The sequence below is a fragment of the Oncorhynchus mykiss genome, chromosome 17, assembly GCF_057628025.1.
Source record: "Oncorhynchus mykiss isolate SJ-2025 chromosome 17, ASM5762802v1, whole genome shotgun sequence".
Lineage (NCBI taxonomy): Eukaryota > Metazoa > Chordata > Actinopteri > Salmoniformes > Salmonidae > Oncorhynchus > Oncorhynchus mykiss.
Genome location: NC_143038.1, coordinates 17900573 through 17928382, shown reverse-complemented (window position 1 = coordinate 17928382; position 27810 = coordinate 17900573). Strand labels below are relative to the sequence as shown.

Genomic DNA, 27810 nt, shown 5'->3' with positions numbered 1-27810 from the left:
CATTTTGGAGTGGCTAAATGGCTTTACATTTGTCACTCAAGAGTGCAGCACCCTCACCAGTCAACATTGTTGTGATGTGTTAGAATTGGCATGTCACATTGATCCTGATAATAATAAGCATACATACTATAGTGGGTTGGACAGCAGCCATTTGTATTATGAGCCACTCTCGAATTGATTGATACATGTTTCAGTGATTTGAGTTGTCACTTTGGCGCTCCCGCCAACGTGAAAAAGTAACAAAAGTCGGAGGGAAACAGAGTAGCCTAGCCCTCGTCACTCTGCTGCCTGCCTGCAGGCGGGTGGGTGGGTGGGTGGGGGCGGGCTTAGGGCTGACTGCCTGTCTGTCTGTCCCTCCCTCACTCCAATTGGATAAGGCCACACCGGTCCGGTGGCCAATCGATGGCTTTTGTGGCGAGGTATAAGTAAGACTCTCGAGGTGGCCAGCGGCTCATTCAGACTTTCTGTGACATACTGAAGCTACCAATATGAGCGGAAGAGGCAAAACCGGAGGCAAGGCCAGGGCGAAGGCAAAGACACGTTCATCCCGTGCCGGGCTCCAGTTCCCCGTGGGCCGTGTGCACAGGCTGCTGCGTAAAGGCAACTACGCCGAGCGTGTGGGCGCTGGCGCACCAGTGTACCTGGCCGCAGTGCTCGAGTACCTGACTGCTGAGATCCTGGAGTTGGCCGGAAACGCTGCCCGTGACAACAAGAAGACTCGTATCATCCCCCGTCACCTGCAGCTGGCAGTCCGTAATGACGAGGAGCTGAACAAACTGCTTGGCGGCGTGACCATCGCTCAGGGTGGTGTTCTGCCCAACATCCAGGCAGTGCTGCTCCCCAAGAAGACTGAGAAGGCCGTCAAAGCCAAGTAAAATCGCTGGTGCGGCTGCAACTTGACTACTCAACCCCCAAAGGCTCTTTTAAGAGCCAACCACCTAGCTCAACAAAAGCGCAAAGTGTCCTTTCTATGCCTGGCCAATTATTATAGTAGTCCTGTACTCCCTGTTCACCCACGACTGCGTGGCCACGCACGCCTCCAACTCAATCATCAAGTTTGCGGACGACACAACAGTGGTAGGCTTGATTACCAACAACGATGAGACGGCCTACAGGGAGGAGGTGAGGGCCCTCGGAGTGTGGTGTCAGGAAAACAACCTCACACTCAACGTCAACAAAACTAAGGAGATGATTGTGGACTTCAGGAAACAGCAGAGGGAACACCCCCCTATCCACATCGATGGAACAGTAGTGGAGAGGGTAGCAAGTTTTAAGTTCCTCGGCATACACATCACAGACAAACTGAATTGGTCCACTCACACAGACAGCATCGTGAAGAAGGCGCAGCAGCGCCTCTTCAACCTCAGGAGGCTGAAGAAATTCGGCTTGTCACCAAAAGCACTCACAAACTTCTACAGATGCACAATCGAGAGCATCCTGGCGGGCTGTATCACCGCCTGGTATGGCAACTGCACCGCCCTCAACCGTAAGGCTCTCCAGAGGGTAGTGAGGTCTGCACAACGCATCACCGGGGGCAAACTACCTGCCCTCCAGGACACCTACACCACCCGATGTCACAGGAAGGCCATAAAGATCATCAAGGACATCAACCACCCGAGCCACTGCCTGTTCACCCCGCTATCATCCAGAAGGCGAGGTCAGTACAGGTGCATCAAAGCTGGGACCGAGAGACTGAAAAACAGCTTCTATCTCAAGGCCATCAGACTGTTAAACAGCCACCACTAACACTGAGTGGCTGCTGCCAACACACTGACACTGACTCAACTCCAGACACTTTAATAATGGGAATTGATGGGAAATGATGTAAATATATCACTAGCCACTTTAAACAATGCTACCTTATATAAATGTTACTTACCCTACATTATTCATCTCATATGCATACGTATATACTGTACTCTATATCATCGACGGTATCCTTATGTAATACATGTATCACTAGCCACTTTATACTATACTATGCCACTTTGTTTACATACTCATCTCATTTGTACATACTGTACCCGATACCATCTACTGTATCTTGCCTATGCTGCTCTGTACCATCACTCATTCATATATCCTCATGTACATATTCTTTATCCCCTTACACTGTGTACAAGACAGTAGTTTTGGAATTGTTAGTTAGATTACTTGTTATTACTGCATTGTCGGAACTAGAAGCACAAGCATTTCGCTACACTCGCATTAACATCTGCTAACCATGTGTATGTGACAAATAAAATTTGATTTGATTTATTTGGCGTGTTAGATACACACATATGGACGGCACCGTATCAAGTGCCCACATGAGGCCTAAATGAAGGATAACAACTAGTAGGCTAGAATGAGAGCATTATTGCGCGTAAAGTGTAACGTTGCTCGCGGCCCTAACAAAAGACCCAAGCGCGCCTCGGCGAGGGTGGGGGTTGCATTTTTGGGCGGCACGGAGAGGCCGAGCTTCCCGTCCAATGGGCGGCGGAGGAGGCCTCCGCAACGGGCCAATCAGGGCGGTGCGGAGATGGTGACCAATGAGCAGACGCCGCTGCCGGCTTTATAAACTTCACATAGGCATTTTGAGGCTATACTCCGACTGTGAAAGAAGGAAGCTAGCTAGCGCCATGGCCAGAACCAAGCAAACCGCTCGCAAATCCACCGGTGGCAAAGCACCCAGGAAGCAGCTCGCCACCAAGGCTGCGCGCAAGAGCGCCCCGGCCACCGGCGGCGTGAAGAAGCCTCACCGTTACAGGCCCGGCACCGTGGCTCTTAGAGAGATCCGTCGTTACCAGAAGTCCACTGAGCTGCTGATCCGCAAACTGCCTTTCCAGCGCCTGGTGCGAGAAATTGCCCAGGACTTTAAGACCGACCTGCGCTTCCAGAGTTCCGCAGTGATGGCCCTGCAGGAGGCAAGCGAGGCTTACCTGGTCGGCCTGTTCGAGGACACCAACCTGTGCGCCATCCACGCCAAGAGGGTGACCATCATGCCCAAGGACATCCAGCTGGCCCGTCGTATTCGCGGAGAGCGCGCATAAACGATGACCTGATCTCCAAAATCCCCCAAAGGCTCTTTTAAGAGCCACCTCCATATATCAGTCAAAAAGGCACAATTGTTCCATTTGTACACGCCCCTTTCCCACCGTGTATGTAACCTGTTCTCGAGTCACTACAGACCATGGTTCGATTCCAGGCTGTATCACCACCGGCCGTGATTGTAAATAAGAGTTGGTTCTTAACTGACTTGAGTCGTTTCAATAACGCTCTCTATATGTGATTAGATGTATGCCTAGAGTAGAAGAGGGGAAAAATACACTAGCTGTAATGATATAGGGCAAAAAGTGTCAAAAATGGTCACTATGTAGCTAAGAACAACTGACTTTGAAAGTCCCATGTTGCAGTGCCGCTGATGAGAGGGGAAAAGTTTACCGTGGAGCACGGAGGCCATCTAGTGGTTAAACGCGGGTACTGTCAGCGTGTGAGCACGTCATAGTGGCTCCCTATTGGTATTTGATCTTCAGGCCAGCGTTTCCCAAACTCGGTCCTCGGGTCCCAAAGTGGGGCACGTTGTGTTTTTTCGATTCCAATTGCTCTTGGAATGTAACATGCTAGAGTCTGTCTATTCCTTTGTGAAAATGGCCATTCAATGGTTTCTGGCCCATGTGACATTCCTCGATGGCCCCAAAAATCCATGTTTTGATCCGATCATTACAACGTTAGCTGTGTGCACCCCATAATTCATGCGACTGACTAAGCTATTGAAAGTAAAATGATATATCTCTGTCCGGCGCAAGTGAAAGGTGGTCGAAAAAAAATGTTACCAACGTTTTGGTTGAAGGTACAGGAAATGTTGTAGGCCACCAAATTAGACGTGATATTATTAAGTCGCCCTTCTGTGCTTGTTTGTGTGCGTGCATAGGTAAGTTGTTTCGATATGGTGGAATAAATGGAGAAATGAAAGGAATGTATTTAGTGGGATGAATTCAGTGTGCGATTGAATATTCCAATGCCATACCCATTGATAGTCCTTTACACTAGATCCGAGATCCCTTAAGAGAAAAGGTATCAGGACAGCAGGAATCAATAGATGTAATCGTCAAGGGCTTGCAAAACAGCTGTTACGAAGCTGCCGGGATGATTGCCCTATTAGTAGTTGACCAATTACAGAATAGCAATCACCAATGCAGGCAGGTACGTGGTGATTGCTGCATTGGCTTCGTAAATAGGCTTCATAGGAACTAAATGGCTCAGCACATGACACCTTCACAGTGCAAAATATTTGATACTATTGACTCCGGTTGAGTAGAGTCGTGTGTCTTTGGCGTGATTTGAAGTCGACTTCTGATGTGGGATTTAGTTCATTTTTCAAAGAAGATTTGCTGAGGAATCGAAACCCCTTGACCAAATGATACGACAAAGTAAAGGCCCTAAATACAGGCTGCCAGTTAAATGCAGCAATGACACGGCTAAAGTGTGTCATTGCAGGACAAAAGAGCAGGAATTGTCTGCTGTTGCATCTTCACTCATGAGACAGGTAATAGCGGAGCTCCGTGGTGCTGAAAAGGACAGCGCCCCTGGCCATTTGCCAAGGCCTATTTCCCGTTGGAGGGATTTTTGACATGCTATAGGCACAGTTCAGTACACCCCTCACCCCTATCCTGTAATTGGTCCCAGAATCATCCACTTGATTCCCGACCACCAACCGATTGTCGGGGTGCATTGGTGTAAAATGTGGTCGTCGAGATCAGGTTCTATGGCATCTGTACCTTTTTTTGGAGCTACCTACACCAGTAGGGGAGCTTACAGATAAAGAGTGCACTAGGCTAGAGAGAAAAGTAGCATTCCGTTTTTCATTTTCTCTCTTTTGATACTTGAGAAACATAGATTCACATGACGTCCAAATCTGCAAGAGACAAAAGCAGCAGAAAATCAGCAGGTGAAGAAAAGGGTTAAGTGAATATGATTTAAGAGCAGTCAAATGAAGTAATAGTGCCTATTTGATGATCTGTTGTAGTTAATGTTTGATTTTGAGCAAATACTTGTTGTGACAATTGCATCAGGTTGAGGGAGAAATGGTCTGTGTGGCCATTGTGAGTGGCACTTCTGATCCAGCAGGTGGTGTTAAGATCCCTCCCTATGTGGCTTTGAATGATGAGCCAGTGTTGGCAAAATGACTTGTGGTCCAGCGGGTGGCGGTGAAATGCCTCCCTATCTATATGACTTGCCCTATTCCTTTGACATTGTTCACTTGATTGGAGATGATTCCGGTCTTCTTCATGAGCACTCCTGCATGTCTTCCTTCCTGTCTTGCCATGTGGGTTCCACGGAGGTGTGTGTTTTTGTTAGATATCACTGGGCACATTCCTAACGTGGAGGTGGTTTGCATAGCTCATGTCATGTGGATATATAAAGTATTGTATTGTAAGGTATGTTAGTCTACCGTCCGTAGACTAACATACCTTACAATACAATACTTTTGACATTGCTCGTCCATATATTGATGTATTCCAATTGCATTTGGGTGTATTGTGTGGAATGTTGGAACATGGTTAGATATTACTTGTTAGACTTGACTGTGCTGTTGGAGCTAGTAACACAAGCATTTCCGACATCTGCTAAACAGGTGTATGTATATCTCTCTAGTCACCCCCAAAACCAATTCTTTCTTTGGCCGCCTCTCCTTCCAGTTCTCTGCTGCCAATGACTGGAACGAACTACAAAAATCTCTGAAACTGGAAACACTTATCTCCCTCACTAGCTTTAAGCACCAACTGTCAGAGCAGCTCACAGATTACTGCACCTGTACATAGCCCACCTATAATTTAGGCCAAACAACTACCTCTTTCCCTACTGTAGTTAATGAATTTATTTATTTTGCTCCTTTGCACCCCATTATTTTTATTTCTACTTTGCACATTTCTTCCATTGCAAATGTACCATTCCGGTGTTTTACTTGCTATATTGTATTTACTTTGCCACCATGGCCTTTTTTTGCCTTTACCTCCCTTATCTCACCTCATTTGCTCACATCGTATATAGACTTGTTTATACTGTATTATTGACTGTATGTTTGTTTTACTCCATGTGTAAGTCTGTGTCGTTGTATGTGTCGAAGTGCTTTGCTTTATCTTGGCCAGGTCGCAATTGTAAATGAGAACTTGTTCTCAACTTGCCTACCTGGTTAAATAAAGGTAAAATAAAAAAAATGTGTCTATTTGATTAGGATTAGGACTTTTCCTCTATGTGTCGCACTTCCATTTCCACTTTATGTCCCCGTTAGGGAGCTGTCATTTATGCTGCAGGCGAATTACTACCAATGTCATTGTGGTCCAAGTTCAACTCCTAGCCTATAGGGTGTGGTAACAGGCCCTCTGTTATTTGTTGTTGTACTCTTCATGTGAAGTATCTGCACTGTAGCCTATAGAGGAACTAAGCCCTTGATAATAGGGGAACGCAAGCTGTTGAACACAAACTCCCAGTCCTATGATGTTGCTCTGTGAAGGAGGTTAGCTTTTCAGCATTCAATTCCTGGCAGCCTTCTTCTCCCTGGTTGATTTGTGAATGTGAGTGATTCGAGAATGTTTGGCTTGGGTATCCAAGGTGTTTGAGATTGTTGAGGACCAGTGTTCCGAGGGGCTGACTATGACATCATAAAGCGGAATGTAGTTAGCGTGCTGTTTGAGGGATTCCAATTCAGTCCGTTGCGGCCTTCCAGGCAGTGCAGTTGTGCTTCAAGTGTGCTCTCTGTGTGATGACTTGTTGTGCCTACACGGAGTACAGCTACGAACGGACGTGGCATTTGGGGTAAGCCTAAGCCTTTTCGTAACCTTAAAACCTCTTAGAGCTCTAGGGGCGCTATTTCATTTTTGGATAAAAAACGTTCCCGTTTTAAGCGCGATATTTTGTCACGAAAAGATGCTCGACTATGCCTATTCTTGACAGTTTTGGAAAGAAAACACTCTGAAGTTTCAGAATCTGCAAAGATTTTGTCTGTAAGTGCCCCAGAACTCATTCTACAGGCGAAACCAAGATGATGCATCACCCAGGAATTAGCAGAATTTCTGAAGCTCTGTTTTCCATTCTCTCCTTATATGGCTGTGATTGCGCAACGAATGAGCCTACACTTTCTGTCGTTCGCCCAAGGTCTTAGCAGCATTGTGACGTATTTGTAGGCATATCATTGGAAGATTGACCATAAGAGACTACATTTTCCAAGTGTCCGCCTGGTGTCCTGCGTCGAATTCGGTGCACAATTGCCAGCTGCTTCCACTTTACCATTTGATTCAGGGGAGAAAGCATGTGTCCAAGAACGATGTATCAATGAAGAGATATGTGAAAAACACCTTGATGATTGATTCTAAACAACGTTTGCCATGTTTTCAGTCGATATTATGGAGTTAATTTGGAAAAAAGTTTGCGTTTTGAGGACTGAATTTATGGATTTTTTTTGGTAGCCAAATGTGATGTATAAAACGGAGCTATTTCTAATACACAAGGAATCTTTTTGGAAAAACTGAGCATCTGCTATCTAACTGAGAGTATCCTCATTGAAAACATCAGAAGTTCTTCAAAGGTAAATGATTTTATTTGAAGGCTTTTATGTTTTTGTTAATGTTGCGTGCTGGATGCTAACGCTAATGCTAACGCTAAATGCTAACGCGAAATGCTAACTCTAGCTAGCTACTTTTACACAAATTATTGTTTTCCTATGGTTGAGAAGCATATTTTGAAAATCTGAGATGACAGTGTTGTTTACAAAAGGCTAAGCTTGAGAGATGGCATATTTATTTCATTTCATTTGCGATTTTCATAAATAGTCAACGTTGTGTTATGCTAATGAGCTTGCTGATAGATTTACACAATCCTGGATACAGGGGTTTTTTCATAGCTAAACGTGACGCAGAAAACGGAGCGATTTGTCCTAAACAAATAATCTTTCAGGAAAAACTGAACATTTGCTATCTGAGAGTCTCCTCATTGAAAACATCTGAAGTTCTTCAAAGGTAAATGATTTTTTTGAATGCTTTTCTGTTTTTTTGTGTAAATGTTGCCAGCTGAATGCTAATGCTAAATGCTACGTTAGCCATCAATACTGTTACACAAATGCTTGTTTTGCAATGGTTGAGATTTTCATGAATAGTTAACGTTGCGTTATGGTAATGAGCTTGAGTCTGTATTCACGAACCCGGATCCGGGATGGGGAGATCAGAAAGGTTAACCTATTTCTTCTAACTTGCTATGACAAAGTGCTTTGATGACACTAGCTGCATCCCAGCTAGTTGAACGCTTGTCAGTCGTTCTCCTAAAAGGCAACCTCTGCTCGATGTACTAAACCGAGGGCCGGCAGCCACTAAGTACACGTAAGAGACAATTATGGCAACAATAAGTTGTAAGATGATACCTAGTCACATCTGAGATGTGAATCAACTGCACCGATTGGTCAATCGCCAGTATGTGCCCTTGGGCCTCATTTGTCCCCTTTTAAATGACCTGTTGAGATCATTCAATGCAACATCTGAAGCTCTCTGGCCTATAAAGGATTCACCTCATACCACTATTTCCATAATATAAGGCTATGTTATTGTTTTTTTTTAAAAGTACCATACAATATTTGCACATCCCTATCACCTCTGTACGCATAGGAAAATGATCCCTTTATTGTGTGTGTGTTGGGTGGGTGTCTGAGGAATGTTTTACTGCATTTCAGCTTGCAGAGGTATCACCACCCGTCCCATGGCCACCTGGATCATGTCTAGGGAAGAAAAAGAAGAATGACGTTATTACATGGCCTTCAAGAGCTACATGACTGCTGAGGTGACATTACGGACCCCTTAGGATTTGTGGCATTCCTTGTGTATTTGTTTCCCGTTTGTGCCACTTCGTTTCTCCTTTGTACTTGTGACACTATTTGAGGTTTTTAACGCCTATCTCTATTAGGTGTGACTGGCAACTGCAGTGGGTTGAATCCTACTAGTTCAGTGTTTCCCAACTCCAGGCAGGGGTAGAGTAGGCATTTTTGTTGAAGCCCTGGAGAGGCACAGCTGATTGAAAGAGTTGAATCAGGCGCAACAACAACAACAACAACAAGAACAACACCAATCAATGTGAAGAGTGGGACATCACAGTTGGGCCTTGTGTTCAACATAGCTCAGTATTTGAGTGTGTTTCCCGCGCATGCAAGTAGCTTTGATTTCTTCTTCCTCCATAGTTCCCTAGAACGAACGCCCTCCCTTTTGCAGCAGAGGCCAGGCAAAAGCGCGCGCTTTCTGTGCCACTGGCTTCAATCAGGTCCACCAAACGCAGATAATAAGAGCACCGAGCACCGAAAATTACGTAATTAATTCACTTGAACTCAGCTAGCGAACACACGATGTCTGGAAGAGGTAAAGGCGGCAAGGGACTCGGAAAAGGAGGCGCCAAGCGTCACCGTAAGGTTCTCCGCGATAACATCCAGGGAATCACCAAGCCCGCCATTCGCCGCCTGGCTCGCCGTGGCGGCGTGAAGCGTATCTCCGGGCTGATCTACGAGGAGACCCGCGGTGTCCTGAAGGTGTTCCTTGAGAACGTGATCCGTGACGCCGTCACCTACACCGAGCACGCCAAGAGGAAGACCGTTACGGCCATGGACGTGGTCTACGCTCTGAAACGCCAGGGACGCACCCTGTACGGTTTCGGCGGTTAAACGCACTCTTCTCGGAACGTCAACATCCCGACTTGAACCCAAAGGCTCTTTTAAGAGCCACCCACATCCGCTTCAAAAGGGTCAAATCCATTATCGTAGGAAACCATGAGCCACTCTTGAGTGGACAGGGAGGGAGTATTCGTGACAGGAGGCTATGTTCAGTGCAGGCTTTGCGTACAGTCGTATTAAACCATGAGCCACTCTTGAGTGGACAGGGAGGGAGTATTCGTGACAGGAGGCTATGTTCAGTGCAGGCTTTGCGTACAGTCGTATTAAACCATGAGCCACTCTTGAGTGGACAGGGAGGGAGTATTCGTGACAGGAGGCTATGTTCAGTGCAGGCTTTGCGTACAGTCGTATTACTGAGGCACCACGGCTGGGAAATCCCCACCAAGTACCAAAAAGGGGGGCCTTATTTCTGGCCATTGTAGGACTTTTTTGGAAACACACCATTCCCCACCAGTGACAGAGCATAGGCTATGGTCTTTGTTAGGGAAGCAAGCCTCTGAGTGGAAGGCTCTTATGCGCGCTCAGCTCCACTGGGCAAATGGCAGGGGCGCCTATGAGAAAGCAGGGGTGTGTCCACGGCCGGCGAATTAGCTTAGCTTCGTCTTCATAAGAGGGAAAGGGCTCTCCACCCCCTCATTCGTTTGTGAGAAGCAGCGAGACATCAGCATCATGCCCGAGCCAGCAAAGTCCGCGCCCAAGAAGGGCTCCAAGAAAGCCGTCACCAAGACCGCAGGGAAAGGCGGCAAGAAACGCCGAAAGTCGAGGAAGGAGAGCTACGCCATTTACGTGTACAAAGTCCTGAAGCAGGTCCACCCCGATACCGGCATCTCCTCCAAGGCCATGGGAATCATGAACTCGTTCGTGAACGACATCTTCGAGCGTATCGCCGGAGAGTCGTCTCGCCTGGCCCACTACAACAAGCGTTCCACCATCACCTCCAGGGAGATCCAGACCGCAGTGCGCCTGCTGCTCCCCGGAGAGCTGGCCAAGCACGCAGTGTCCGAGGGCACCAAGGCCGTGACCAAGTACACCAGCTCCAAGTAAACAGCCCATTTGGAGTGCTGTAGTAACCCAAAGGCTCTTTTAAGAGCCACCCAACCTGTCAGTGAAAAAAGCAAATCCATATGTGTGTGTGGAGGACATGTCAAAAAGGGGGGAGAGGGAATAAATGATGCTGACATGAACAGGGTAGGAATGTGTGCATGGTAGTATAACACAGTGAGTGGGATTCCACTCGTGCTCCGATGACTGGAGCCTGTGTAACAGTATAACTTTAGGCCGAACCAGGGACCCTCTGCACACATCATCAACAACAGTCTCAGAGCAAGTGACGTCACCGATTGAAACTAGCCGTTTCACATCCCTTACACACACCTGTACAAGAGGGATGAGGAGAGAGAAGAAGAGGCTCCAAATCTCTCTCTCTCTAGGCCTATATCAGGGCGGACAAGCACATGGGGCGCCAGCCTCCATAGCGCCGGCCGCACAGCCAGACACCAAGACCCACAGACACAAAGACCGGCACGAGTGAGTCACGCTGCGGAGTCAAGCGAGGAAGGACTGCGAGAAGGCCACAAGCCTATCTCTCTCTCTCTCTCTCTCTCTCTCTGACACGCTTTTGAAAGAGACACACAGACAGAGAGAGAGACTACCTAGCACAAGAAAACACACAGGCTCCAAATCCAACTAATAAACTCATACTAATAAAACATCACACACACACACACACAGTGCAAGTAAGCATGTCGTTGGACAGTGTATTATTTCGTTTGCCTCCTGGACACATGACGAATACAACGTGAAACTAGTCTCAGCCAGGCCTCACAAGTGCATGTGTTTTAAGGTCCCCAAAAGAGCTCTCCTTTAAAACACCAAGGAGCACATCAGGGGACGCCAAACCATTTGATTCCCTTGCCAGACATCTCGGCTCACTCCACAATCAATGGTGCTCGCAATCGGATGCACTTTTAGGCCATTTAGGAGACAAATAGCACAGGAAAAGCAGTGCGCACCGCTCCACCCGACAGTCGAACGGTGAGGTTTTGAGCGAGTCGCAGCAAAATGCACGGGGCTTCTGCAGCCCACATGACTTTATTTTGAACGGACACAAGTCTGCTCGCTGGGCCGTTCGCTTTTGGGCCAAAAACGCGGCTCCGTCGGTGACTTTTGGCCCGATATTGGCGACCAGAAAACACAAGTGAAAGAGCATTTGGCCAGCCCGGAGAAGCCGAACTGGGTGGCTTGAGTCTACATGGTTCTCATGTCGCGTTTAAGGCCAGCCCCCTGCACGGTGTGGAGCTTCAATAGCGCAGAGCAGCGTCTACAGCAAAGTACTCCTCCTCACAGACTACCGTAGTGTTGTAAGTGTGTGTGTTTACCGGACCGAACGACAGACATGGCAGAAGTCGCACCAGCACCCGCCGCCGCCGCGCCGGCCAAGGCACCCAAGAAGAAGGCAGCAGCCAAGCCCAAGAAAGCGGGACCCAGCGTAGGCGAGCTCATCGTCAAGGCGGTGTCCGCCTCCAAGGAGAGGAGCGGCGTGTCCCTGGCCGCGCTCAAGAAGTCTCTGGCGGCAGGCGGCTACGACGTGGAGAAGAACAACTCCCGTGTCAAGATCGCCGTCAAGAGCCTCGTCACCAAGGGCATCCTGGTCCAGACTAAGGGCACCGGTGCTTCCGGCTCCTTCAAGCTCAACAAGAAGGCCGTCGAGGCAAAGAAGCCCGCCAAGAAAGCCGCAGCCCCCAAAGCTAAGAAGGTGGCCGCCAAGAAGCCCGCCGCCGCCAAGAAGCCCAAGAAGGTAGCAGCCAAGAAGGCCGTGGCCGCAAAGAAGTCCCCCAAGAAGGCCAAGAAGCCCGCTACACCCAAAAAGGCCGCCAAGAGCCCAAAGAAGGTGAAGAAGCCCGCCGCAGCGGCCAAGAAAGCGGCCAAGAGCCCCAAGAAGGCTACCAAGGCAGCAAAGCCCAAAGCCGCCAAGCCCAAGGCGGCCAAGGCCAAGAAGGCAGCCCCCAAGAAGAAGTAAACCTATTACAAACAGTGTTCTTTCTACTCGACACATGTTGTTACCACAAAAGGCTCTTTTAAGAGCCACCCACCTCTTTCCATAAAAGCGCATGTCATTCCATTCCACCTACCTACCCGTGGTGCAAAAGAAATGAAATGAATGACTTTTACGCACCACATTTTGGAGTGGCTAAATGGTGTTAGAATTGGCATGTCACATTGATCCTGATAATAATAAGCATACATACTATAGTGGGTTGGACAGCAGCCATTTGTATTATGAGCCACTCTCGAATTGATTGATACATGTTTCAGTGATTTGAGTTGTCACTTTGGCGCTCCCGCCAACGTGAAAAAGTAACAAAAGTCGGAGGGAAACAGAGTAGCCTAGCCCTCGTCACTCTGCTGCCTGCCTGCAGGCGGGTGGGTGGGTGGGTGGGGGCGGGCTTAGGGCTGACTGCCTGTCTGTCTGTCCCTCCCTCACTCCAATTGGATAAGGCCACACCGGTCCGGTGGCCAATCGATGGCTTTTGTGGCGAGGTATAAGTAAGACTCTCGAGGTGGCCAGCAGGTCATTCAGACTTTCTGTGACATACTGAAGCTACCAATATGAGCGGAAGAGGCAAAACCGGAGGCAAGGCCAGGGCGAAGGCAAAGACACGTTCATCCCGTGCCGGGCTCCAGTTCCCCGTGGGCCGTGTGCACAGGCTGCTGCGTAAAGGCAACTACGCCGAGCGTGTGGGCGCTGGCGCACCAGTGTACCTGGCCGCAGTGCTCGAGTACCTGACTGCTGAGATCCTGGAGTTGGCCGGAAACGCTGCCCGTGACAACAAGAAGACTCGTATCATCCCCCGTCACCTGCAGCTGGCAGTCCGTAACGACGAGGAGCTGAACAAACTGCTTGGCGGCGTGACCATCGCTCAGGGTGGTGTTCTGCCCAACATCCAGGCAGTGCTGCTCCCCAAGAAGACTGAGAAGGCCGTCAAAGCCAAGTAAAATCGCTGGTGCGGCTGCAACTTGACTACTCAACCCCCAAAGGCTCTTTTAAGAGCCAACCACCTAGCTCAACAAAAGCGCAAAGTGTCCTTTCTATGCCTGGCCAATTATTTGGCGTGTTAGATACACACACATATAGACGGCACCGTATCAAGTGCCCACATGAGGCCTAAATGAAGGATAACAACTAGTAGGCTAGAATGAGAGCATTATTGCGCGTCAAGTGTAACGTTGCTCGCGGCCCTAACAAAAGACCCAAGCGCGCCTCGGCGAGGGTGGGGGTTGCATTTTGGGGCGGCACGGAGAGGCCGAGCCTCCCGTCCAATGGGCGGCGGAGGAGGCCTCCGCAACGGGCCAATCAGGGCGGTGCGGAGATGGTGACCAATGAGCAGACGCCGCTGCCGGCTTTATAAACTTCACATAGGCATTTTGAGGCTATACTCCGACTGTGAAAGAAGGAAGCTAGCTAGCGCCATGGCCAGAACCAAGCAAACCGCTCGCAAATCCACCGGTGGCAAAGCACCCAGGAAGCAGCTCGCCACCAAGGCTGCGCGCAAGAGCGCCCCGGCCACCGGCGGCGTGAAGAAGCCTCACCGTTACAGGCCCGGCACCGTGGCTCTTAGAGAGATCCGTCGTTACCAGAAGTCCACTGAGCTGCTGATCCGCAAACTGCCTTTCCAGCGCCTGGTGCGAGAAATTGCCCAGGACTTTAAGACCGACCTGCGCTTCCAGAGTTCCGCAGTGATGGCCCTGCAGGAGGCAAGCGAGGCTTACCTGGTTGGCCTGTTCGAGGACACCAACCTGTGCGCCATCCACGCCAAGAGGGTGACCATCATGCCCAAGGACATCCAGCTGGCCCGTCGTATTCGCGGAGAGCGCGCATAAACGATGACCTGATCTCCAAAATCCCCCAAAGGCTCTTTTAAGAGCCACCTCCATATTTCAGTCAAAAAGGCACAATTGTTCCATTTGTACACGCCCCTTTCCCACCGTGTATGTTCCCTGTTCTCGAGTCACTACAGACCGTGGTTCGATTCCAGGCTGTATCACCACCGGCCGTGATTGTAAATAAGAGTTGGTTCTTAACTGACTTGAGTCGTTTCAATAACGCTCTCTATATGTGATTAGATGTATGCCTAGAGTAGAAGAGGGGAAAAATACACTAGCAGTAATGAGTGATAGTAATGATATAGGGCAAAAAGTGTCAAAAATGGTCACTATGTAGCTAAGAACAACTGACTTTGAAAGTGCCGCTGATGAGATGGGAAAAGTTTACCGTGGAGCACGGAGGCCATCTAGTGGTTAAACGCTGGTACTGTCAGCGCGTGAGCACGTCATAGTGGCTCCCTATTGGTATTTGATCTTCAGGCCAGCGTTTCCCAAACTCGGTCCTCGGGTCCCCAAGTGGGGCACGTTGTGTTTTTTCGATTCCAATTGCTCTTGGAATGTAACATGCTAGAGTCTGTCTATTCCTTTGTGAAAATGGCCATTCAATGATTTCTGGCCCATGTGACATTCCTCGATGGCCCCAAAAATCCATGTTTTGATCCGATCATTACAACGTTAGCTGTGTGCACCCCATAATTCATGCAACTGACTAAGCTATTGAAAGTAAAATGATATATCTCTGTCCGGCGCAAGTGAAAGGTGGTCGAAAAAAAGTAGAGTAGAGTCGTGTGTCTTTGGCGTGATTTGAAGTCGACTTCTGATGTGGGATTTAGTTCATTTTTCCAAGAAGATTTGCTGAGGAATCGAAACCCCTTGACCAAATGATACGACAAAGTAAAGGCCCTAAATACAGGCTGCCAGTTAAATGCAGCAATGACACGGCTAAATTGTGTCATCTCAGGACAAAAGAGCAGGAATTGTCTGCTGTTGCATCTTCACTCATGAGACAGGTAATAGCGGAGCTCCGTGGTGCTGAAAAAGACAGCGCCCCTGGCCATTTGCCAAGGCCTATTTCCCGTTGGAGGGATTTTTGACATGCTATAGGCACAGTTCAGTACACCCCTCATCCTGTAATTGGTCCCAGAATCATCCACTTGATTCCCGACCACCAACCGATTGTCGGGGTGCATTGGTGTAAAATGTGGTCGTCGAGATCAAGTTCTATAGGCTACATGGGGTACTGGCATCTGTACCTTTTTTTTTTGAGCTACCTACACCAGTAGGGGAGCTTACAGATAAAGAGTGCACTAGGCTAGAGAGAAAAGTACCATTCCGTTTTTCATAAAGTAGGTCAATGTAACTTACTCTCTTTTGATACTTGAGAAACATAGATTCACATGACGTCCAAATCTGCAAGAGACAAAAGCAGCAGAAAATCAGCAGGTGAAGAAAAGGGTTAAGTGAATATGATTTAAGAGCAGTCAAATGAAGTAATAGTGACATAGATTGTAAGAAATGAAATGTACCATGTGAACATTGCATTGTGGCTTTAGAAGAGCATGTATTTGTAGATGAATGACAGATTAGCTTTGGTGACAAAGTAACTGTATAATTTGAGGTACTCTACATGAGCATGTGTTTGCCTATTTGATGATCTGTTGTAGTTAATGTTTGATTTTGAGCACATACTTGTTGTGACAATTGCATCAGGTTGAGGGAGAAATGGTCTGTGTGGCCATTGTGAGTGGCACTTCTGATCCAGCAGGTGGTGTTAAGATCCCTCCCTATGTGGCTTTGAATGATGAGCCAGTGTTGGCAAAATGACTTGTGGTCCAGCGGGTGGCGGTGAAATGCCTCCCTATCTATATGACTTGCCCTATTCCTTTGACATTGTTCACTTGATTGGAGATGATTCCGGTCTTCTTCATGAGCACTCCTGCATGTCTTCCTTCCTGTCTTGCCATGTGGGTTCCACGGAGGTGTGTGTTTTTGTTAGATATCACTGGGCACATTCCTAACGTGGAGGTGGTTTGCATAGCTCATGTCATGTGGATATATAAAGTATTGTATTGTAAGGTATGTTAGTCTACGGACGGTCTGACATTGCTCGTCCATATATTGATGTATTCCAATTGCATTTGGGTGTATTGTGTGGAATGTTGGAACATGGTTAGATCTTACTGTGCTGTTGGAGCTAGTAACACAAGCATTTCCCGACATCTGCTAAACAGGTGTATGTATATCTCTCTAGTCACCCCCAAAACCAATTCTTTCTTTGGCCGCCTCTCCTTCCAGTTCTCTGCTGCCAATGACTGGAACGAACTACAAAAATCTCTGAAACTGGAAACACTTATCTCCCTCACTAGCTTTAAGCACCAACTGTCAGAGCAGCTCACAGATTACTGCACCTGTACATAGCCCACCTATAATTTAGGCCAAACAACTACCTCTTTCCCTACTGTATTTAATGAATTTATTTATTTTGCTCCTTTGCACCCCATTATTTTTATTTCTACTTTGCACATGTCTTCCATTGCAAATGTACCATTCCAGTGTTTTACTTGCTATATTGTATTTACTTTGCCACCATGGGCTTTTTTTGCCTTTACCTCCCTTATCTCACCTCATTTGCTCACATCGTATATAGACTTGTTTATACTGTATTATTGACTGTATGTTTGTTTTACTCCATGTGTAAGTCTGTGTCGTTGTATGTGTCGAACTGCTTTGCTTAATCTTGGCCAGGTCGCAATTGTAAATGAGAACTTGTTCTCAACTTGCCTACCTGGTGAAATAAATAAAAATAAAAATTTAAAAAATGTGTCTATTTGATTAGGATTAGGACTTTTCCTCTATGTGTCGCACTTCCATTTCCACTTTATGTCCCCGTTAGGGAGCTGTCATTTATGCTGCAGGATAATTACTACCAATGTCATTGTGGTCCAAGTTCAACTCCTAGCCTATAGGGTGTGGTAACAGGCCCTCTGTTATTTGTTGTTGTACTCTGCATGTGAAGTATCTGCACTGTAGCCTATAGAGGAACTAAGCCCTTGATAATAGGGGAACGCAAGCTGTTGAACACAAACTCCCAGTCCTATGATGTTGCTCTGTGAAGGAGGTTAGCTTTTCAGCATTCAATTCCTGGCAGCCTTCTTCGCCCTGGTTGATTTGTGAATGTGAGTGATTCGAGAATGTTTGGCTTGGGTATCCAAGGTGTTTGAGATTGTTGAGGACCAGTGTTCCGAGGGGCTGACTGTGACATCATAAAGCGGAATGTAGTTAGCGTGCTGTTTGAGGGATTCCAATTCAGTCCGTTGCGGCCTTCCAGGCAGTGCAGTTGTGCTTCAAGTGTGCTCTCTGTGTGATGACTTGTTGTGCCTACACGGAGTACAGCTACGAACGGACGTGACATTTGGGGTAAGCCTAAGCCTTTTCGTAACCTTAACCTATTTCTTCTAACTTGCTATGACAAAGTGCTTTGATGACACTAGCTGCATCCCAGCTAGTTGAACGCTTGTCAGTCATTCTCCTAAAAGGCAACCTCTGTTGCTCGATGTACTAAACCGAGGGCCGGCAGCCACTAAGTGCACGTAAGAGACAATTATGGCAACAATAAGTTGTAAGATGATACCTAGTCACATCTGAGATGTGAATCAACTGCACCGATTGGTCAATCGCCAGTATGTGCCCTTGGGCCTCATTTGTCCCCTTTGAAATGACCTGTTGAGATCATTCAATGCAACATCTGAGGCTCTCTGGCCTATAAAGGATCCACCTCATACCACTATTTCCGTAATATAAGGCTATGTTATTGTTTTTTGAAAAAAGTACCATACAATATTTGCACATCCCTATCACCTCTGTACGCATAGGAAAATGATCCCTTTATTGTGTGTGTGTTGGGTGGGTGTCTGAGGAATGTTTTACTGCGTTTCAGCTTGCAGAGGTATCACCACCCTTCCCATGGCCACCTGGATCCTGTCTAGGGAAGAAAAAGAAGAATGACGTTATTACATGGCCTTCAAGAGCTACATGACTGCTGAGGTGACATTACGGACCCCTTATAGGGTTTGTGGCATTCCTTGTGTATTTGTTTCCCGTATGTTGCACTTCGTTTCTCCTTTGTACTTGTGACACTATTTGAGGTTTTAACGCCTATCTCTATTAGGTGTGACTGGCAACTGCAGTGGGTTGAATCCTACTAGTTCAGTGTTTCCCAACTCCAGGCAGGGGTAGAGTAGCCATTTTTTGTGGTAGCCCTGGAGAGGCACAGCTGATTGAAAGAGTTGAATCAGGTGCAACAACAACAACAAGTAGAACAACACCAATCAATGTGAAGAGTGGGACATCACAGTTGGGCCTTGTGTTCAACATAGCTCAGTATTTGAGTGTGTTTCCCGCGCATGTAAGTAAGTAGCTTTGATTTCTTCTTCCTCCATAGTTCCCTAGAACGAACGCCCTGCCCTCCCCTTTGCAGCAGAGGCCAGGCAAAAGCGCGCGCTTTCTGTGCCACTGGCTTCAATCAGGTCCACCAAACGCAGATAATAAGAGCACCCGAGCACCGAAAATTACGTCATTAATTCACTTGAACTCAGCTAGCGAACACACGATGTCTGGAAGAGGTAAAGGCGGCAAGGGACTCGGAAAAGGAGGCGCTAAGCGTCACCGTAAGGTTCTCCGCGATAACATCCAGGGAATCACCAAGCCCGCCATTCGCCGTCTGGCTCGCCGTGGCGGCGTGAAGCGTATCTCCGGGCTGATCTACGAGGAGACCCGCGGTGTCCTGAAGGTGTTCCTTGAGAACGTGATCCGTGACGCCGTCACCTACACCGAGCACGCCAAGAGGAAGACCGTTACGGCCATGGACGTGGTCTACGCTCTGAAACGCCAGGGACGCACCCTGTACGGTTTCGGCGGTTAAACGCACTCTTCTCGGAACGTCAACATCCCGACTTGAACCCAAAGGCTCTTTTAAGAGCCACCCACATCCGCTTCAAAAGGGTCAAATCCATTATCGTAGGAAACCATGAGCCACTCTTGAGTGGACAGGGAGGGAGTATTCGTGACAGGAGGCTATGTTCAGTGCAGGCTTTGCCTACAGTCGTATTAAACCATGAGCCACTCTTGAGTGGACAGGGAGGGAGTGTTCATGACAGGAGGGAGGCTATGTTCAGTGCAGGCTTTGCGTACAGTCGTATTACGAGACACCCGAAATAAAGGCACCACGGCTGGGAAATCCCCACCAAGTACCAAAAAGGGGAGCCTTATTTTTGGCCATTGTAGGACTTTTTTGGAAACACACCATTCCCCACCAGTGACAGAGCATAGGCTATGGTCTTTGTTAGGGAAGCAAGCCTCTGAGTGGAAGGCTCTTATGCGCGCTCAGCTCCACTGGGCAAATGGCAGGGGCGCCTATGAGAAAGCAGGGGTGTGTCCACGGCCGGCGAATTAGCTTAGCTTCGTCTTCATAAGAGGGAAAGGGCTCTCCACCCCCTCATTCGTTTGTGAGAAGCAGCGAGACATCAGCATCATGCCCGAGCCAGCAAAGTCCGCGCCCAAGAAGGGCTCCAAGAAAGCCGTCACCAAGACCGCAGGGAAAGGCGGCAAGAAACGCCGAAAGTCGAGGAAGGAGAGCTACGCCATTTACGTGTACAAAGTCCTGAAGCAGGTCCACCCCGATACCGGCATCTCCTCCAAGGCCATGGGAATCATGAACTCGTTCGTGAACGACATCTTCGAGCGTATCGCCGGAGAGTCGTCTCGCCTGGCCCACTACAACAAGCGTTCCACCATCACCTCCAGGGAGATCCAGACCGCAGTGCGCCTGCTGCTCCCCGGAGAGCTGGCCAAGCACGCAGTGTCCGAGGGCACCAAGGCCGTGACCAAGTACACCAGCTCCAAGTAAACAGCCCATTTGGAGTGCTGTAGTAACCCAAAGGCTCTTTTAAGAGCCACCCACCCTGTCAGTGAAAAAAGCAAATCCATATATATGTGTGTGTGTGTGTGTGGAGGACATGTCAAAAAGGGGGGAGAGGGAATAAATGATGCTGACATGAACAGGGTAGGAATGTGTGCATGGCAGTATAACGCAGTGAGTGGGATTCCACTCGTGCTCCGATGACTGGAGCCTGTGTAACAGTATAACTTTAGGCCGAACCAGGGACCCTCTGCACACATCATCAACAACAGTCTCAGAGCAAGTGACGTCACCGATTGAAACTAGCCGTTTCACATCCCTTACACACACCTGTACAAGAGGGAGGAGGAGAGAGAAGAAGAGGCTCCAAATCTCTCTCTCTAGGCCTATATCAGGGCGGACAAGCACATGGGGCGCCAGCCTCCATAGCGCCGGCCGCACAGCCAGACACCAAGACCCACAGACACAAAGACCGGCACGAGTGAGTCACGCTGCGGAGTCAAGCGAGGAAGGACTGCGAGAAGGCCACAAGCCTATCTCTCTCTCTCTCTCTGACACGCTTTTGAAAGAGACACACAGACAGAGAGAGAGACTACCTAGCACAAGAAAACACACAGGCTCCAAATCCAACTAATAAACTCATACTAATAAAACATCACACACACACACACACACACACAAAGTGCAAGTAAGCATGTCGTTGGACAGTGTATTATTTCTCGTTTGCCTCCTGGACACATGACGAATACAACGTGAAACTAGTCTCAGCCAGGCCTCACAAGTGCATGTGTTTTAAGGTCCCCAAAAGAGCTCTCCTTTAAAACACCAAGGAGCACATCAGGGGACGCCAAACCATTTGATTCCCTTGCCAGACATCTCGGCTCACTCCACAATCAATGGTGCTCGCAATCGGATGCACTTTTAGGCCATTTAGGAGACAAATAGCACAGGAAAAGCAGTGCGCACCGCTCCACCCGACAGTCGAACGGTGAGGTTTTGAGCGAGTCGCAGCAAAATGCACGGGGCTTCTGCAGCCCACATGACTTTATTCTGAACGGACACAAGTCTGCTCGCTGGGCCGTTCGCTTTTGGGCCAAAAACGCGGCTCCGTCGGTGACTTTTGGCCCGATATTGGCGACCAGAAAACACAAGTGAAAGAGCATTTGGCCAGCCCGGAGAAGCCGAGCTGGGTGGCTTGAGTCTACATGGTTCTCATGTCGCGTTTAAGGCCAGCCCCCTGCACGGTGTGGAGCTTCAATAGCGCAGAGCAGCGTCTACAGCAAAGTACTCCTCCTCACAGACTACCGTAGTGTTGTAAGTGTGTGTGTTTACCGGACCGAACGACAGACATGGCAGAAGTCGCACCAGCACCCGCCGCCGCCGCGCCGGCCAAGGCACCCAAGAAGAAGGCAGCAGCCAAGCCCAAGAAAGCGGGACCCAGCGTAGGCGAGCTCATCGTCAAGGCGGTGTCCGCCTCCAAGGAGAGGAGCGGCGTGTCCCTGGCCGCGCTCAAGAAGTCTCTGGCGGCAGGCGGCTACGACGTGGAGAAGAACAACTCCCGTGTCAAGATCGCCGTCAAGAGCCTCGTCACCAAGGGCACCCTGGTCCAGACTAAGGGCACCGGTGCTTCCGGCTCCTTCAAGCTCAACAAGAAGGCCGTCGAGGCAAAGAAGCCCGCCAAGAAAGCCGCAGCCCCCAAAGCTAAGAAGGTGGCCGCCAAGAAGCCCGCCGCCGCCAAGAAGCCCAAGAAGGTAGCAGCCAAGAAGGCCGTGGCCGCAAAGAAGTCCCCCAAGAAGGCCAAGAAGCCCGCTACACCCAAAAAGGCCGCCAAGAGCCCAAAGAAGGTGAAGAAGCCCGCCGCAGCGGCCAAGAGCCCCAAGAAGGCTACCAAGGCAGCGAAGCCCAAAGCCGCCAAGCCCAAGGCGGCCAAGGCCAAGAAGGCAGCCCCCAAGAAGAAGTAAACCTATTACAAACAGTGTTCTTTCTACTCGACACATGTTGTTACCACAAAAGGCTCTTTTAAGAGCCACCCACCTCTTTCCATAAAAGCGCATGTCATTCCATTCCACCTACCTACCCGTGGTGCAAAAGAAATGAAATGAATGACTTTTACGCACCACATTTTGGAGTGGCTAAATGGTGTTAGAATTGGCATGTCACATTGATCCTGATAATAATAAGCATACATACTATAGTGGGTTGGACAGCAGCCATTTGTATTATGAGCCACTCTCGAATTGATTGATACATGTTTCAGTGATTTGAGTTGTCACTTTGGCGCTCCCGCCAACGTGAAAAAGTAACAAAAGTCGGAGGGAAACAGAGTAGCCTAGCCCTCGTCACTCTGCTGCCTGCCTGCCTGCGGGCGGGTGGGTGGGGGCGGGCTTAGGGCTGACTGCCTGTCTGTCTGTCCCTCCCTCACTCCAATTGGATAAGGCCACACCGGTCCGGTGGCCAATCGATGGCTTTTGTGGCGAGGTATAAGTAAGACTCTCGAGGTGGCCAGCGGCTCATTCAGACTTTCTGTGACATACTGAAGCTACCAATATGAGCGGAAGAGGCAAAACCGGAGGCAAGGCCAGGGCGAAGGCAAAGACACGTTCATCCCGTGCCGGGCTCCAGTTCCCCGTGGGCCGTGTGCACAGGCTGCTGCGTAAAGGCAACTACGCCGAGCGTGTGGGCGCTGGCGCACCAGTGTATCTGGCCGCAGTGCTCGAGTACCTGACTGCTGAGATCCTGGAGTTGGCCGGAAACGCTGCCCGTGACAACAAGAAGACTCGTATCATCCCCCGTCACCTGCAGCTGGCAGTCCGTAACGACGAGGAGCTGAACAAACTGCTTGGCGGCGTGACCATCGCTCAGGGTGGTGTTCTGCCCAACATCCAGGCAGTGCTGCTCCCCAAGAAGACTGAGAAGGCCGTCAAAGCCAAGTAAAATCGCTGGTGCGGCTGCAACTTGACTACTCAACCCCCAAAGGCTCTTTTAAGAGCCAACCACCTGGCTCAACAAAAGCGCAAAGTGTCCTTTCTATGCCTGGCCAATTATTTGGCGTGTTAGATACACACACATATAGACGGCACCGTATCAAGTGCCTAAATGAAGGATAACAACTAGTAGGCTAGAATGAGAGCATTATTGCGCGTCAAGTGTAACGTTGCTCGCGGCCCTAACAAAAGACCCAAGCGCGCCTCGGCGAGGGTGGGGGTTGCATTTTGGGGCGGCACGGAGAGGCCGAGCCTCCCGTCCAATGGGCGGCGGAGGAGGCCTCCGCAACGGGCCAATCAGGGCGGTGCGGAGATGGTGACCAATGAGCAGACGCCGCTGCCGGCTTTATAAACTTCACATAGGCATTTTGAGGCTATACTCCGACTGTGAAAGAAGGAAGCTAGCTAGCGCCATGGCCAGAACCAAGCAAACCGCTCGCAAATCCACCGGTGGCAAAGCACCCAGGAAGCAGCTCGCCACCAAGGCTGCGCGCAAGAGCGCCCCGGCCACCGGCGGCGTGAAGAAGCCTCACCGTTACAGGCCCGGCACCGTGGCTCTTAGAGAGATCCGTCGTTACCAGAAGTCCACTGAGCTGCTGATCCGCAAACTGCCTTTCCAGCGCCTGGTGCGAGAAATTGCCCAGGACTTTAAGACCGACCTGCGCTTCCAGAGTTCCGCAGTGATGGCCCTGCAGGAGGCAAGCGAGGCTTACCTGGTCGGCCTGTTCGAGGACACCAACCTGTGCGCCATCCACGCCAAGAGGGTGACCATCATGCCCAAGGACATCCAGCTGGCCCGTCGTATTCGCGGAGAGCGCGCATAAACGATGACCTGATCTCCAAAATCCCCCAAAGGCTCTTTTAAGAGCCACCTCCTTATTTCAGTCAAAAAGGCACAATTGTTCCATTTGTACACGCCCCTTTCCCACCGTGTATGTTCCCTGTTCTCGAGTCACTACAGACCGTGGTTCGATTCCAGGCTGTATCACCACCGGCCGTGATTGTAAATAAGAGTTGGTTCTTAACTGACTTGAGTCGTTTCAATAACGCTCTCTATATGTGATTAGATGTATGCCTAGAGTAGAAGAGGGGAAAAATACACTAGCAGTAATGAGTGATAGTAATGATATAGGGCAAAAAGTGTCAAAAATGGTCACTATGTAGCTAAGAACAACTGACTTTGAAAGTGCCGCTGATGAGATGGGAAAAGTTTACCGTGGAGCACGGAGGCCATCTAGTGGTTAAACGCTGGTACTGTCAGCGTGTGAGCACGTCATAGTGGCTCCCTATTGGTATTTGATCTTCAGGCCAGCGTTTCCCAAACTCGGTCCTCGGGTCCCCAAGTGGGGCACGTTGTGTTTTTTCGATTCCAATTGCTCTTGGAATGTAACATGCTAGAGTCTGTCTATTCCTTTGTGAAAATGGCCATTCAATGATTTCTGGCCCATGTGACATTCCTCGATGGCCCCAAAAATCCATGTTTTGATCCGATCATTACAACGTTAGCTGTGTGCACCCCATAATTCATGCGACTGACTAAGCTATTGAAAGTAAAATGATATATCTCTGTCCGGCGCAAGTGAAAGGTGGTCGAAAAAAAGTAGAGTAGAGTCGTGTGTCTTTGGCGTGATTTGAAGTCGACTTCTGATGTGGGATTTAGTTCATTTTTCCAAGAAGATTTGCTGAGGAATCGAAACCCCTTGACCAAATGATACGACAAAGTAAAGGCCCTAAATACAGGCTGCCAGTTAAATGCAGCAATGACACGGCTAAAGTGTGTCATCTCAGGACAAAAGAGCAGGAATTGTCTGCTGTTGCATCTTCACTCATGAGACAGGTAATAGCGGAGCTCCGTGGTGCTGAAAAAGACAGCGCCCCTGGCCATTTGCCAAGGCCTATTTCCCGTTGGAGGGATTTTTGACATGCTATAGGCACAGTTCAGTACACCCCTCATCCTGTAATTGGTCCCAGAATCATCCACTTGATTCCCGACCACCAACCGATTGTCGGGGTGCATTGGTGTAAAATGTGGTCGTCGAGATCAAGTTCTATAGGCTACATGGGGTACTGGCATCTGTACCTTTTTTTTTTGAGCTACCTACACCAGTAGGGGAGCTTACAGATAAAGAGTGCACTAGGCTAGAGAGAAAAGTACCATTCCGTTTTTCATAAAGTAGGTCAATGTAACTTACTCTCTTTTGATACTTGAGAAACATAGATTCACATGACGTCCAAATCTGCAAGAGACAAAAGCAGCAGAAAATCAGCAGGTGAAGAAAAGGGTTAAGTGAATATGATTTAAGAGCAGTCAAATGAAGTAATAGTGACATAGATTGTAAGAAATGAAATGTACCATGTGAACATTGCATTGTGGCTTTAGAAGAGCATGTATTTGTAGATGAATGACAGATTAGCTTTGGTGACAAAGTAACTGTATAATTTGAGGTACTCTACATGAGCATGTGTTTGCCTATTTGATGATCTGTTGTAGTTAATGTTTGATTTTGAGCACATACTTGTTGTGACAATTGCATCAGGTTGAGGGAGAAATGGTCTGTGTGGCCATTGTGAGTGGCACTTCTGATCCAGCAGGTGGTGTTAAGATCCCTCCCTATGTGGCTTTGAATGATGAGCCAGTGTTGGCAAAATGACTTGTGGTCCAGCGGGTGGCGGTGAAATGCCTCCCTATCTATATGACTTGCCCTATTCCTTTGACATTGTTCACTTGATTGGAGATGATTCCGGTCTTCTTCATGAGCACTCCTGCATGTCTTCCTTCCTGTCTTGCCATGTGGGTTCCACGGAGGTGTGTGTTTTTGTTAGATATCACTGGGCACATTCCTAACGTGGAGGTGGTTTGCATAGCTCATGTCATGTGGATATATAAAGTATTGTATTGTAAGGTATGTTAGTCTACGGACGGTCTGACATTGCTCGTCCATATATTGATGTATTCCAATTGCATTTGGGTGTATTGTGTGGAATGTTGGAACATGGTTAGATCTTACTGTGCTGTTGGAGCTAGTAACACAAGCATTTCCCGACATCTGCTAAACAGGTGTATGTATATCTCTCTAGTCACCCCCAAAACCAATTCTTTCTTTGGCCGCCTCTCCTTCCAGTTCTCTGCTGCCAATGACTGGAACGAACTACAAAAATCTCTGAAACTGGAAACACTTATCTCCCTCACTAGCTTTAAGCACCAACTGTCAGAGCAGCTCACAGATTACTGCACCTGTACATAGCCCACCTATAATTTAGGCCAAACAACTACCTCTTTCCCTACTGTATTTAATGAATTTATTTATTTTGCTCCTTTGCACCCCATTATTTTTATTTCTACTTTGCACATGTCTTCCATTGCAAATGTACCATTCCAGTGTTTTACTTGCTATATTGTATTTACTTTGCCACCATGGGCTTTTTTTGCCTTTACCTCCCTTATCTCACCTCATTTGCTCACATCGTATATAGACTTGTTTATACTGTATTATTGACTGTATGTTTGTTTTACTCCATGTGTAAGTCTGTGTCGTTGTATGTGTCGAACTGCTTTGCTTAATCTTGGCCAGGTCGCAATTGTAAATGAGAACTTGTTCTCAACTTGCCTACCTGGTGAAATAAATAAAAATAAAAATTTAAAAAATGTGTCTATTTGATTAGGATTAGGACTTTTCCTCTATGTGTCGCACTTCCATTTCCACTTTATGTCCCCGTTAGGGAGCTGTCATTTATGCTGCAGGATAATTACTACCAATGTCATTGTGGTCCAAGTTCAACTCCTAGCCTATAGGGTGTGGTAACAGGCCCTCTGTTATTTGTTGTTGTACTCTGCATGTGAAGTATCTGCACTGTAGCCTATAGAGGAACTAAGCCCTTGATAATAGGGGAACGCAAGCTGTTGAACACAAACTCCCAGTCCTATGATGTTGCTCTGTGAAGGAGGTTAGCTTTTCAGCATTCAATTCCTGGCAGCCTTCTTCGCCCTGGTTGATTTGTGAATGTGAGTGATTCGAGAATGTTTGGCTTGGGTATCCAAGGTGTTTGAGATTGTTGAGGACCAGTGTTCCGAGGGGCTGACTGTGACATCATAAAGCGGAATGTAGTTAGCGTGCTGTTTGAGGGATTCCAATTCAGTCCGTTGCGGCCTTCCAGGCAGTGCAGTTGTGCTTCAAGTGTGCTCTCTGTGTGATGACTTGTTGTGCCTACACGGAGTACAGCTACGAACGGACGTGACATTTGGGGTAAGCCTAAGCCTTTTCGTAACCTTAACCTATTTCTTCTAACTTGCTATGACAAAGTGCTTTGATGACACTAGCTGCATCCCAGCTAGTTGAACG

General features: G+C 48.4%; 11 protein-coding genes and 1 pseudogene across 12 annotated transcripts; all 12 read left to right on the top strand.

Annotated features, from left to right (window-relative positions):
- Positions 1-303: 303 nt before the first annotated feature.
- Positions 304-933, top strand: LOC149975787 (histone H2A). The gene has a single exon (XM_090204966.1). It carries the CDS (start codon positions 489-491, stop codon positions 873-875), a length of 387 nt encoding a protein of 128 aa, XP_090061092.1. The 5' UTR covers positions 304-488; the 3' UTR covers positions 876-933.
- A 1648-nt stretch (positions 934-2581) lies between these two features.
- LOC118940444 (histone H3) lies at positions 2582-3062 on the top strand. The gene has a single exon (XM_036949928.2). The coding sequence runs from the start codon at positions 2622-2624 to the stop codon at positions 3030-3032; it is 411 nt and encodes a 136-aa protein (XP_036805823.2). The 5' UTR covers positions 2582-2621; the 3' UTR covers positions 3033-3062.
- Positions 3063-9320: 6258 nt separating this feature from the next.
- Positions 9321-9737, top strand: LOC110513946 (histone H4). The gene has a single exon (XM_036949916.2). The coding sequence runs from the start codon at positions 9365-9367 to the stop codon at positions 9674-9676; it is 312 nt and encodes a 103-aa protein (XP_036805811.2). The 5' UTR covers positions 9321-9364; the 3' UTR covers positions 9677-9737.
- A 522-nt stretch (positions 9738-10259) lies between these two features.
- On the top strand, positions 10260-10783 carry LOC110493190 (histone H2B). The gene has a single exon (XM_021567473.2). The coding sequence runs from the start codon at positions 10355-10357 to the stop codon at positions 10727-10729; it is 375 nt and encodes a 124-aa protein (XP_021423148.2). The 5' UTR covers positions 10260-10354; the 3' UTR covers positions 10730-10783.
- Positions 10784-11744: 961 nt separating this feature from the next.
- LOC118956950 (histone H1) lies at positions 11745-12841 on the top strand. The gene has a single exon (XM_036974244.2). The coding sequence runs from the start codon at positions 12081-12083 to the stop codon at positions 12702-12704; it is 624 nt and encodes a 207-aa protein (XP_036830139.2). The 5' UTR covers positions 11745-12080; the 3' UTR covers positions 12705-12841.
- A 419-nt stretch (positions 12842-13260) lies between these two features.
- LOC149975786 (histone H2A) lies at positions 13261-13731 on the top strand. The gene has a single exon (XM_090204963.1). The coding sequence runs from the start codon at positions 13295-13297 to the stop codon at positions 13679-13681; it is 387 nt and encodes a 128-aa protein (XP_090061089.1). The 5' UTR covers positions 13261-13294; the 3' UTR covers positions 13682-13731.
- A 393-nt stretch (positions 13732-14124) lies between these two features.
- On the top strand, positions 14125-14596 carry LOC118956951 (histone H3). Its single transcript, XM_036974245.2, has one exon. It carries the CDS (start codon positions 14156-14158, stop codon positions 14564-14566), a length of 411 nt encoding a protein of 136 aa, XP_036830140.2. The 5' UTR covers positions 14125-14155; the 3' UTR covers positions 14567-14596.
- A 4582-nt stretch (positions 14597-19178) lies between these two features.
- LOC149975785 (histone H4) lies at positions 19179-19554 on the top strand. Its single transcript, XM_090204965.1, has one exon. It carries the CDS (start codon positions 19179-19181, stop codon positions 19488-19490), a length of 312 nt encoding a protein of 103 aa, XP_090061091.1. The 3' UTR covers positions 19491-19554.
- Positions 19555-19892: 338 nt separating this feature from the next.
- LOC149975784 (histone H2B) lies at positions 19893-20519 on the top strand. Its single transcript, XM_090204964.1, has one exon. The coding sequence runs from the start codon at positions 20100-20102 to the stop codon at positions 20472-20474; it is 375 nt and encodes a 124-aa protein (XP_090061090.1). The 5' UTR covers positions 19893-20099; the 3' UTR covers positions 20475-20519.
- A 1316-nt stretch (positions 20520-21835) lies between these two features.
- Positions 21836-22447, top strand: LOC149975783 (histone H1 pseudogene; annotated as a pseudogene). The gene has a single exon (XR_016487792.1). The product of XR_016487792.1 is annotated as a histone H1 pseudogene (transcript).
- A 586-nt stretch (positions 22448-23033) lies between these two features.
- LOC149975782 (histone H2A) lies at positions 23034-23544 on the top strand. The gene has a single exon (XM_090204961.1). It carries the CDS (start codon positions 23034-23036, stop codon positions 23418-23420), a length of 387 nt encoding a protein of 128 aa, XP_090061087.1. The 3' UTR covers positions 23421-23544.
- Positions 23545-23845: 301 nt separating this feature from the next.
- LOC149975781 (histone H3) lies at positions 23846-24324 on the top strand. Its single transcript, XM_090206578.1, has one exon. It carries the CDS (start codon positions 23884-23886, stop codon positions 24292-24294), a length of 411 nt encoding a protein of 136 aa, XP_090062704.1. The 5' UTR covers positions 23846-23883; the 3' UTR covers positions 24295-24324.
- Positions 24325-27810: the final 3486 nt, after the last annotated feature.